Here is a 13107-nt window from a genome sequence, read left to right on the forward strand (position 1 = left end):
TCCTAGTTCCTTATAATTCCTTAGTGCCTAAATTCATAATAGATGTAGTGAATTACTACTACGTACAAAAGCAAATAATTCGAACATGTTTGACCAAAAATTTTTAAATTATGCAACGTTTCTTTAATTGCATATTTAGGCTGCTACAAACAGCATATTTTGTTAAGAAGTGTAGCCATATTTTATTCATATTTACTATCCTTTTATCAAAACATGATATAAAAGTTCAAAGTTTAATCAGAATGGCTATAAAATTTGTTTTACTTAACCTTTATTCTGTAACATATACAGTATAGGCTACGTTATAAATAAAATGAAAATACACTAATAAAAAAATACTATCCATTTTATATCTGGCCTATTGATCCTTACAAGTTTATTAATAAAAACTGACTTTATTAGAAACTAATATAGGTTAGATTAATTCATTTCTTTGAACTGTTTTCCTGATAACTTGAAAAGATTATAATATATTTTCATTACAAGATAATGTTGACGTCAATTAAGTTGTATTTTTTTCCAATATTCTTGAAATTTAGAACTAAAAATAAGTGTTATTTCCATAACATTTCAGTTCACAAAACAAGTTATTATATACGTAAATTATTTACAATAAAATATAAAAATTATATATAAATTATTACATATAATTATTATATACAGTATATGTATATAAATACAGGGTGTTTTCGAAATAGTGGGATTCATACCCGAAGCAAACTTCGGGGATGAATTTTACAGGGAAACAACTACGGAAAGGTATATAAACATGTCCGGAACAAGGTGGTTTTCGAGAAATCAAACCTCTTATGATAGTATCAAGTGAAAAATAAATTTTTTGCATAACTCTTATTAACTCTTTTACATAACTTCATTAAAGTGAGCTCCAGTTCACATTAATCAACATGCGCCTGCTGTACTAAATAATAGACTACATATCCATACAGATGGATAAGTAGCCTGTGATTTAGAGTAGGTCCAGTTGTGTGGCCCGGTCTGAATCTTCTGGATTTTTATCTGTGGAGTCACCTGAAGACAATTCGATGCTATTGCAATGCACTATCGACGTCTGCATTATCATTTGTGGAAGGCCTGAAACCTTCGAAAGAATGCAGAAGTCGGTTTTGACGTCTCCGCGCGTGCATAGATGCACGTGGAAGGTATTATGAGCATTTCTTATGAAGAAAGCTGTGGCATAAAAAATATGCCTATTTCTAGACATATTTTTATATTCCTATAATTATGCATTACCTCACAAAACAGTTTACATGTAGTATTACTCAATTATTTTTCATTTATTCAATAATTATTTAAATAAAAACATAATGTTATTAATAAATTACTGAAGAAATTTAAAATTTTTTAACAGTCCACAAAAATTCATAGGTTATTAAATTAACACAAGAAAAAGTATAGTTTTAGAAATTTTATACCTCGGCAATGATATAGACAGGTGGTAAGAAATTAATATTAACAAAGGATTTAATATACTGTTCAATTTTCTTTTTCTTTTTTTTTTTTTACAGATAAAGAAACGCTTTAGAAAAATGCGGAGACCATCTATTTTTCTCCATATTTTGGAGATTTTAGTATTTACGATTGTAATTGCTTTTGAGCTAACGTCTGGAAGCGTAGAAGATGTTAACTATAAAGTATATGAAAATAAGGATGTAGAAATGTTTAATAAACTTGCTGTAAACGTGAAAACTGGAAAAGTGTATATTGGGGCAGTTAATAGAATTTTTCAATTATCTAAAGACTTAAAATATCAAGAATCTGTGGAAATGGGACCAAGAGAAGACAGTCCAAATTGTCCAGTTACAAGGGTGTGTCCAGGTGAACAAAAATTATCAACCAATTATTATAATAAAGTGTTAGCGATAGATTATTCTCAAAGCAAATTGATAGCGTGTGGAAGTCTCTTTCAGGGAGTTTGTACATCACATGATGTAGAAAATGTGACTTTATATGAAACTCCAGCTAATAAATCTGTAGTAGCAAATAACGCAACTGCATCCACTGTAGCATTTATTGCTCCTGGTCCAAAAGACTTATCTCGTACTCATGTTCTTTACGTTGGTGTATCATACATTGGAAATGAACTTTACAGATCTGATATACCAGCCGTCAGCAGTCGAAGTTTGGATCCCGCAAACATGTTTGCAATTGCACATACAGGTGTCACAACTGGAACTAAAATTATGATTAATAGCATGTCGCGTGAAATTTATCCCATTAAATATGTATTTGGATTTAGCGCAAAAGGATTTTCATATTTTATAACTGTACAAGGAAAACAGACATCGTCACCTAAACCTTTTATTTCAAAACTGATTCGCATTTGTCAAAATGATGTACATTATTATTCCTATACAGAAGTACCTCTTGAATGTCGAGCTGATGACGGAACTCATTATAATCTTGCTCAGGCAGGATATGTTGGTCATCCTGGATCAGAACTTGCTGCGAGTTTAGGTATTACTGCCCAAGATGATGTACTATATGTTGTTTTTGCAAAATCTAAAACTGACAGTGATACCTACTTTGAACCTAGTGCCAATTCTGCATTGTGTGCTTATGCATTATCTGCTATCCATCGAAAATTTACTCAAAATATTCAAGATTGTTTTAATGGAGTTGGTGAACGAGGATTAAATTTCATTAATCCTAGTCAACCATGTTTACAAGCTGTAAGTAATATTTCAATGGGTATTAATTTTTAAAATTCCAATAATATAATTCCCGTATTGATTTTTAAATATTTATATAATAAAATCGAATGGATGGCCGAGCGGTTAAGGTGGAAGCCTATCGCTCGAGAATGAATGCGGACGGAACGAAAATCCCATGAATTTTTTGGATGGTGGTCCGTTCGGATATGTCGGACTCTGTCCCTCAACATCCGGCCGCCCCATTATGGGCTTGCTAAAAAAGACCCTCTTAGTGCTCACAGGGCGGAAAAAGTTTTAAAAAAACCATTTTATTACGAACCTGGGTGAATCCATGCAATCATGAAATAGGCATGGAAGGAAGAGTAAAAAATTCCATAAAGCATTGTTTAATCTATTAAGCAAACAGAGTAATCTTTTTCTATTAATAGTACTGTAAAAAGAAAACCAATTTTTAAGGATTAATATATTAAAATAATAACTTATTTAATATTTAACTAAATAAGTTATACAGTCAAACTTTATCGCGTTTATCGATTTATGAGAAGTCCGCGTTAATGCGAAATATATTTGCGATTTTGTGGATGAGAATAGGCACTTTAATGTTAAAGTTTGGCTAATATGTAATACGAAGTGTGTCGTGGTCGATAATTATTATGGTGTATTAGGTTATTTGATATAAAGCACAGTTTCCAGCTTCCCCGAGTCACACGAGAAAAGTGACAATGCAGAAGATACATCATCACCAGGAACGCGTTTTGCGTCGTCGTTTGTGTAAACTCGTAGAGCAACACAAATTTTTTTAACATATTCAAAGAAGATAAAACCGAATGAGAAAAAATTTGGCTCTTGCCATTTGATGGCATGACTTATTTTTTTGTAAACTTTTTTTAATTCGAAACTTGTTAGTACAAATTGCCAATTTTTAAGTTCCTTCAACTTTGTATTGTCAGAGTTTGAGTTCACTACGTATTCAGGGTATTTGAAAATTTGAAACATTCGAATATTCGAAGTTTGGTTAAAGCAGTGATTCCCAAAGCGAGCGCTACAGTACCCTTGTGGGCAGTGAGTAAATAGGGGCGGCAGGGGGAGCTAGAGGCAGATGCTGAACGGTAACCATAGGCGAGGGTTGGGTCACCGAACAACCTTTCCCTTTCTTCTGCTAAAACGGGTAAGAAGAAAGATTGCGTTTGATGGTTTCCAGATGTGGATAACAATGTTCACAGGAAAGTCTTTCTAAGAATGTTTCCAAGTCTTACTCACACGAGGAAAATCAGGTTAGGGGGCGTTGGGTATAAGTTTATGGAACCAAGGTGGCTCAAAAAAGTTTTGGAATCACTGGGCTAAACTATATGAGTCGCTTCCTTGGGAGAGTGGATTTAAGTCCAAGTCAGATTTTCAAAAATTTCGTTGAGATCTAGATATGTCCACCCTCTCCGATACTCACCAGTGACCCAGTAGATAACACCACTGAACACTGGTAGTAGGCCACGGGTTTGCTCCTAATCAACAGGTCTGTTGCATGGAGTTTTTTGAGTTTTTTTTCGTGTATCCAACATCTGAATAGGAGTTGTTTTCCAATAGAAAACTTCCCTTGGCAGATTGCCAAAGCTTGTCATTAAACCAAATCATCTTCTCTACTTGTATTTCATTTGATTTTCTTTTCAGTTGTGCTTCAGTTGTTCAAGTATATTCAGGTATATCTTTTTCTCACGAAAAGGAGACAGTAGGGAAGGCTGTGCCTTGAATACATCTATGATTATCAATTAATTTTTTGCGTGTAGAATAATTAGAATTTATTCCATTATTTTATACATAAATTTCAATTTAAATTAATGCAATCTACTTGTTCTTTGCAATCGTTTTATTGTTATCAATCGTTTTATTGTTATCAAATTATTTTTCAATCTGAGATGTAACGAAAAAAGTTATACAACTACCTATTCATTTTGGTTTTGTACTAAGAAAACATATTTACAAATAATAATCTGCAATGTACTTTTTTAATTTAGCAAGTTCAAGTTGATGATGACTTTTGCGGTTTGGATGTTAATAACCCACTAGGAGGAACTATTCCAGTTAAGACATCGCCAGTCTTACAATACAGTGGGGTTTTATTGACAGCTGTTTCAGCAATGCCTATACATGACAATAGTGATGTACCTAGAAATACTGTAGCATTTCTAGGTACATCAACAGGACATTTAAAAAAGGCAAGGAAGTTTCTTTTATATTGCAATTATTAAATTTTATTTTCATAAATAAAGTGTTTTAACAGATTATAATTGAATCTGCAACAACAGCAAATGAGTATAGCGATATTATAGTTGATGAAGGAAGTGCTGTCAACCCTGATATGCTGTTTGATAAAGAACAAAACATTTACGTCATGACAAAAAATAAAGTATGATTTTAAAGTTGCTTTTTACATAATATATTTTGAAATATTCTAAATAACTTTTAAAGATTTTTATTTAATATTTTTATAATATTTAGGTAACAAAAATGAAAGTACAAGAGTGCCTTAATTTTAATACTTGTGATGATTGCATTGGTGCAAATGACCCATTTTGTGGATGGTGTACAGTACAAAACAAGTATGTGTTTTATAATGAAAAACAAATAAAGCATATTTTTGTAACAGTTATGAATTACGTTAAGAAAATAATCTATTTAATCTCATCATCAATGCCAAACATTGCTTACTATGTTATTACGACCCTGATCTCTACTAGAACAGGACCGTAATAATATAGTAAGCAATCCAGAATGCGTATTGTTACTAGTTCTAAAATTCGTAGCCTAAGACACCACCAGTAAACTGTTCAATTAGTCTATTTATTACGAATGTGCTATGCGAAACAGGGCCGGATTTACCAATCCAGGGGCCCTGGGCACAAATTCGGTGGGAGTCCTTCCCCCTTTAAGAGTAGGCAAATTTGATGATTTAAAAAATTTACACAAAATACTGTACTTTCAATTAGATTTGAACTAGGAAGTTGTAAATTTCATTTAAAAATAAGGTTATTGTAAATATACATATATTTTATTGTGTAAAACTAATTATTTTAATTTAACTGAAAAATACCTATGTGAAATTTTTTCCCGAAATTTTCCGATGTTTCATAGGTTTTTTCCCGGGTTTGGTTTTCTCTGCCTGTTGCCCTCATGATTAGGCCACACTAGGCTGTCGCGGTAATAGAAAAAAAATTATGTTTAAACATAATTTTTTTTTTAGTTTTGTGGGGCCCCCTATTTTGTGGGGGCCCTGGGCACAGGCCCCAAATGCCCTTATGTAAATCCGGCCCTGATGAGAAAGATTTCGAAAGACTAACAATAGCTCGTGACTGTGTAATATAGAGGTGCTTTCTCAGGAAGGCATCGGGCAATGCCTTAATAGAATCGTTTTTATTTGTAATGCAGATTTAAGTGTATATTAAGTGAAGTAGAACTAATGATAACATGCGTAATGAGAAGTTGTTTTTCATATCTTGATAACTTTTTTAGAGTTTAGACTTTTTGTTGTTGATCCCTCGAGTAATTGAGCACATGTAAAGTTAAGAGTTTGGTCTTGGAAAGTGAAATCAGGCACAAGCGAAAACTAGAATATGTCGCTCGCATAACAGGAAATTGTGCTCTCGAATATATCTAATATTGTCTGTTTTTATCGTAGTTACAAGTTTTCGCACTTTGTTTTTGACGTAAAATAAATAATATGGCCTTGTCAAAAAAATCTCGCAACGAGTTGCTTAACTTCCCCAGTTGTTATGAGAGTTCATTTAAAAAATAACTTTTACATTATTTCTTAAAATTATAATAAATAAAATTGTATATAGCACCACTGTTATGACATTTTATTATTGAAAACTTTTCTATTATTATTATAAAATGGCAAAAACCTCAAGTTTGAGGGTAGTGATGTTTTATAAAAAAAATTGTAAATGCTAATGAGTAAAATCTTTAGTAAGTCCAACTCCTCTTGAGGTATGAACGTAGTCTGTCTTTCTATGTTCCTCATTCCCTCGACCTTTAACCACCATAATTTAACAGCATAAATGTCCCTTATACACTGTATAAGCTACCATGCTAAAATTTGTTTCTTAATTATTACTCAATCATGTGATATTAAATGAAATAGATGCTAGCACACACATGTCCATAAAATATTTTTCTATTTGTTTTGACATTTTTGGGTTCAGGGGGTTTCAAAACGACTGCAGTAAACTTGAAGGGTCAAATTTGACACAATTCCAATACTTTCCCTTGTTACGTATACATAACAGCCGGAAAACAAATAAGCGAGTATATTTTAAAAGAATAATTCAGCTATTACCTATACGGAATTCAAGATAACACTGTTTTTTTCTTTTAATTTATAAAATTATATGAGTAAACTCGAAATTTTGTTTGTTACCCAATTATGACGATATCTTTTATTCTTTCATTATCTCTGAATTAATGCCAAATTGTTGTTTTTATTTGTTTTTTATATGGGCTACTGTTTAGTTTACTCGTTCTAATAATGTCACAAATAACTTGTCTATTTTCGTTCGCTCACTTAACCTTCTTTCGAAATATTCACTCGCTTGAATCTGAATAGTCACAGTTTAAATTCTAATTTATTACCATGTAAGCAAAATATTGTTTTATTCATTTATGTTTAAAAAGCAAGCAAACTAATGGCATAATTTATTGAAAAATGTAATTGGGATGCTGTTATGTAAAACTGATCAAAATTTGAATGGGCTATAACTTTTATTTGAAAGTGGGAGAATGATGGACAAACGAATGACGTAAGTTACTTTGAAAAAACACCATTTGGAGGTGCCAACAGACCTCTGGACATAATAAGAAGGATCTCAAATTTGTACAATTGTTAGAAATTTCCGTAATAATTGTACATTTATATCTTGCTGATAACTTTGATGATCTTTCTGTTGACTTTTGGTGCTATACTTATCACTTTTTAACGCAAAATTTGTCAATTACAGTTGTAGATCAAACAAAATGTTTGGCAATCTATCTATTTGAATTTCTTCTATCTTTAAAAATGGTTATTTGTAATTTTTTCAAAATTGTGATGGAATTTGTCACTATCTCAGAGGGTATCTCCGGGTATAGTGACAAATTCCATCACAATAAAAATACTCGATCAAATTGTTCACTAGGCTTGTGCAAATATTATTTGAGTCTCAATGAGTAATTTATTTATTTCAACGGAAATTATAATTTCTGCCTTTATACTTTTCGGACACGAAAACTATTGGATGTCGATAAATAATATTTTTTTATGACTGAAACAGTTTTTATTGAATATCACTTTTCTCATTATTTTACTTTCCCAGCTGTTATGCATACATATCAAGAGAAAGTATTGGAATCGTGTCAAATAAACCCTCTAAGTTTTTTACAATCGTTTACGTTTTGAAACCTATTGAATTCAAAAAACGCCAAAACCGAAGAGGGGAACATCTGTGGATATGTAGCCTATGTATATAAATGTGTATGTTTGGGTGTATTGGAGTCTGTCGTTTAATATCTCAGGACGAGATAATGATTAAGAAATGAAATTTGGCATGGTAGCGCCTGTGTAAGGGAAATTGATACTATTAAATTTTAATGGTTAAAAATCGAGAGGATGGAATGATAATGGAGGTACTTTTGTCATAACTCGACAGGAATCGGACTTGATGAAGATTTTACTCGTAATTAACATTTAGCCTACAATTATTTGTTTTAGAAAACTCATCTCTGCCCTAAAAATATGCGTTTTCCCATTTTATAATAATTAATAATACTGCTATAAAAATTTTTATGCTAAAATCTTAACAGATGGCGCCACGCACTATTTATTATCTGTATGATTAATAATATAAAAGTTATTTTTTAAAATTAAATTTTTTAACAACAAGGAAAATTATGAAACTCGTTGCTGGATTTATGTAGATCATATGAAATAAAAATAATTATGGAATACAGCTTAAAAGATAAAAAGAATGGTTTACTAATGGTGCTTGTAAGAACAACTTTAGGCATTTGCTGAAATAGAACAATGGGCTCAGACACGTTCAAATACAAGGACAGATCCAGGAGTATTTTGAATTTATTTATATTAGTTTATTACATTTACAATTAATACAAATAATCGAAAATTATTAGTAAAAAGTTAATTTAAGCCATTTTTAACGCTCAAAATTTCACAAATATATATGCACATATATAAAATCAACGATTATTTTATTAGATATAATTATTTTAGTTTAGTTGATATAGTATAATTAAATTAAATTTTAATTGGATTATATTTAAAATTTCAAAATTATCTTTTAAAGATGCAGTTTACGTGAAGAATGTGCTGGTATTTCTCAAGAAACAATTGATTGGCTATCCTATAAACATGACAAATGTATAACAATAACCAAAATCCAGCCAAAATATATCCAAAGTACAACTGCTCGAACGGTAAGTAGTAATTGCTTTTAAAAAGTAAGATTAATTTCAGTTTTATATTATTTTTCAGTGTAATTGTGTAAAAAAACTAATCTATGTTTTCAGAATGCTGTTTGTGTAATTCTTGATTCCTTTTGTAACAAAAATATCAATAAAATATTAAATTATTATTGAAACATAAATATAATAAATACAACTGAGAATTTTTTCTAAATTACTAGATAAATTGTTCAAGATGTATTCAAGTTCAGTTGTATTCTGATATTGCATGATTATGAAATACAGTAGCAATAATGTATTTAAAAATGTTTGAATTTTACAGCATTACCTTGTAATAAGCACGAGATTTTCAAATTGTTTTAATTGATATTGCCATTATAGAAAGAAGTTCTGAATAAATAAAATTAACATTTTTTTCAGCTTGCTCTAACAATTAATAATCTTCCCGTGTCAGAAGATAAATTATTTTGTGCATTCAAATTTATAGAGCAAACTTTAATAACAAATGCTACAAGAACAGCTTCTGGTGTTACCTGTGCAACTCCAAACGTATGGTGTCTTCCGCCTATTCCATCTGGTCATCGTAAGTTACAAAATTATTATCTTTGATTTATTTAATTAATTTATAAATAAAATAAATGTGGAAAATTAATTATTTTTATAATTATTTAAATTAAAATTAAATATTTTTAATTAAATATTTATGTATATTTTAATACCATTAACGGGCCCACCAATGGTCGAACGGTTCCGTCGCTAAACGCTGGGAGTTCGGTCGTGCGGTTCGCGCCGTGCTCGGACAGGCTGGCTACGTTGGAGTTTTCCGAGTTTTCTCCACGTTTGTAACACAGTTTCCTTTACAAGACCTCCCGGAAGGCATTTCCCATCGCGTTACATTGCATACCAGAGAAGGTAACGGGAAACACTCTGGTTGTAACTTCCCCAGGATATACCTTGTTGCCTTAACTAACCACTTATTAACCTGCGCCAGGTGCTCGCCAACGTCAGAATTTCTGATGTGGCACGCAGCGAGAGAGAGAATACCATTAATGATGAGCACTAATTACATAAAGAGTAGTTAACTACTTATAAAGACTGTGTATAATTTTACTACTAGTTAACTACATTTAAACTACACAAAAATAGAGTATTAAAAGTGTTAAATTATCATTAAACACTTAAATCTTTTTAAACTGAAGTCTCGAAATACAAATTTTTCCAATTTTTTTTTTTAATCTAACGTTGTGTTTAAGTTTATCTCGACAGGGAAAACAGATGTTCCACTACACCACTACTGGCGAGGGTAGTGTTTTATTGTAAAAATACATGTTTTTTTACATGCCGCTAGCTGTATAACACACTCAAACTAACATTTTTGTTTCCTAAATTCCCAATTTAACTTGAAAATTCTTGCCAACTAATTTAAAAAGCTGGCAATGTTGTTGTTGGACTTTTCCAGCAGTCTTTGTTTTCATTCCTAATTGCTACCATTATAATGAGTTAAAAGTAGTGGAAACTAAACATGTACTGTACAGTATAACCTGTTCAAAAAAGAAAGAATTCTTCGGAACACAGCGATTTTCTGTGTTAAAAAACCTATTTAAAACGGAAACCTGCCAAACTGGAAAAATTATTTGGTATCGTGCGAGTCCGGTTTACACAGGTTTTACTGAAGTTATCTAGTAGTTGAATTACTAAATTGGGATAGTAATTAGAATTGTAACTAGTAGTTAACTATGTTGAGAATAGTTAACTATGTATTTTTAGTAAGTTACATTTGTAGTTAATTGACCATCTTTACATACAATAAATTTTAAAATTGAAAAACATTACAGAAAGTATTTTTTATTTTCTGTATGGATTATTCGTTCTAATCTTATACAGGGTGTTTTTTTAAACTGACAGTACTCAGAGACATCTGTAGAACAATCTAACAGCCGGACTGTCGCCAAATTTGGGAGAGTGACTAAGGACGACATGGGAAAAAGATTCCGCAAAGAAAAAAGTAGTACCCAAATTTGCCGGTAGGGGTGAATTTGGCGCTGTTGCAGTGAAACAGCAAGAAATGTCAGAGCAAATGTCAACCGTGTAGCATGGTCGTTTGGTTTTAATTCTTGCAGGTGGCTTATCTTGTATGGATAGAACTTGAGAACTTTTCTTAGAACTTGCCATACCGTCGAAGGCATCATTTCCAATTGTCGTGCCACTCCCCAGGCGCTGATCCACCCCTAGCGGCGAATTTGGGTACTACTTTTTTCTTCTCGGAATCTCTTTCCCAGTCGTCCTTAGTCACTCTCCCAAATTTGGCGACAGTCCGGCTGTTAGATTGCTCTACAGATGTCTCTGAGTACCGTCAGTTAAAAAAAACACCCTGTATATAAAAACGAATGTATGTCTGCTGTGTATCTGTTTGTCCTTCATGCATTACTATACCATTTATCCGATTGCCATGAAACTTTGGGAAGTTGTTTAATACACTCTCGCGAAGGTTTCTGGCATATGTGAATACCACCATTTCCCCCCTTCCAAAAATATCTTTATATATGGATTAAGGCTTTTATGTCCAACAGATGGCGCTAACTTCCGACGACCTAAGTTTGCTTTTCTGTGAGAATGGACTAAAGCAGATCATTTTCTATCTATCTATATAAATAAAATATAACGTTCGTTTGTTCCTACCGATTCTTTTGAAATTTTGACACGATGTTGCATTCAAATACGCACGTGTTTTTATATAATATACATGTCGAAATTCCCCCCACTGGGGGAGATGGACAGGATTAAGGCTTACCGTGAAGAACTCGGCTTCTATTATACTATTTTACATGCGGTTTTTTGCGTTTTTGATTGCGTTTTAATAAGTTACGTCAACAGAATATACACTAAAAAGGGATTTTTCTATATTTCCTTGTGGGGAAGAAAATCAGGATTAAGGCTTACTGTGAAGAACTCGGCTTCTATTTACACTACTTTACATGCGGTCTTTTGCGTTTTTGATTGCGTTTTAATAGGTTACGTCAACAGAATATATGTTATGGACAAAGTGGTTAATCGGGCATTATTCATAATGCCCGGTCATTATGAATAATGACCAAAGAGGGCGGGCAGTGTGATAAATATTGATTAATTTATCATATTGACCGGTCATTATGAATACTGCCTAATCACCTAGTGGGGCAAAGTGATAATAATAAGTTGAGGAATGATCATCCGACATACGCTAGCTAATCGGCACTCAGTTGCGTGTACGTATCGTGTTTAGTACCGAATTTAAAATTTGATTTAAAAACCTCCACTTATTTCATTTAGAAATATTTATTTTTTGTGAATTATTTCAAAGTATTTTAAAAAAAACATGTAATCTTTTAAAACTAAGTAATATTAACTATATTAATTAAATGACAAAATTTTACCTATGTGCACTATCTTGACGGTGGTCGCGACTGTTTGTGCTCTCGACGGATTTCTCCCGGAGGGGAGCCGCCGGCAGTCAGCTGATTGTTTAGCGTCACTAGATATTGATACAGACTGGTGATTGATACGTGTGTTCAAGAACTACCGTGAATAAATAACTAGTGACGTTAAACAATCGGCGGCCTGCCGGTGGCTCCCCTCCGGGAGGAATCTGTCGAGAGTACAAACAGTCGCGACTGCCGCCAAATTCGATACTAAACGCAATACGTACGCGCAATTGAGTGTTGATTGGCTAGCGTATGTCGTATGATCACTCCTCAATTTATTAACACCACTTTGCCCGACTAGATATGATAGCAGTATTCATAATGACTGGTCAATTTGATAAATTATTGAAATTTATTACGATGCCCGATTTTGCTGCTCATTATTCATAATGCCTGGGCATTATGAATAATGCCCGTATTAATCACTTTGTCCATAAAATATACATTAAAAAGGGCTTTTTCGATATTTCCGTGTGAGGGAGAGACACAGGATTAAGGCTTACTGTGAAGAACTCAACTTTTATTAT

At 32.4% G+C, this 13107-nt stretch overlaps 2 protein-coding genes across 2 annotated transcripts; both read left to right on the forward strand.

Annotated features, from left to right (window-relative positions):
• Positions 1 to 1532: 1532 nt before the first annotated feature.
• On the forward strand, positions 1533 to 4958 carry LOC136972236 (plexin-A2-like). The gene is made up of 3 exons (XM_067266791.1): positions 1533 to 2690; positions 4682 to 4856; positions 4948 to 4958. The coding sequence occupies exons 1-3, from the start codon at positions 1548 to 1550 to the stop codon at positions 4956 to 4958; spliced, it is 1329 nt and encodes a 442-aa protein (XP_067122892.1). The 5' UTR covers positions 1533 to 1547.
• LOC136972237 (plexin-B2-like) lies at positions 4870 to 9702 on the forward strand (the record flags this gene model as incomplete). Its single annotated transcript, XM_067266792.1, has 4 exons — positions 4870 to 5073; positions 5166 to 5266; positions 9002 to 9131; positions 9540 to 9702. Coding segments are annotated over exons 1-4 (442 nt in total), but the record flags the coding sequence as incomplete, so codon positions are not given.
• Positions 9703 to 13107: the final 3405 nt, after the last annotated feature.

The sequence above is a fragment of the Centruroides vittatus genome, unplaced genomic scaffold, assembly GCF_030686945.1.
Source record: "Centruroides vittatus isolate TY-2023 unplaced genomic scaffold, ASM3068694v2 contig_2871, whole genome shotgun sequence".
NCBI classification, from domain to species: Eukaryota; Metazoa; Arthropoda; class Arachnida; order Scorpiones; family Buthidae; genus Centruroides; species Centruroides vittatus.

Excerpts from the sequence above, each read along its gene's own strand:
- LOC136972236 (XM_067266791.1), top strand. The coding sequence starts at position 1,548 with ATGCGGAGACCATCTATTTTTCTCCATATTTTGGAGATTTTAGTATTT. Across the intron at positions 2,691-4,681 it reads GTCAACCATGTTTACAAGCT|CAAGTTCAAGTTGATGATGA; the intron begins GTAAGTAATATT and ends TTTTTAATTTAG.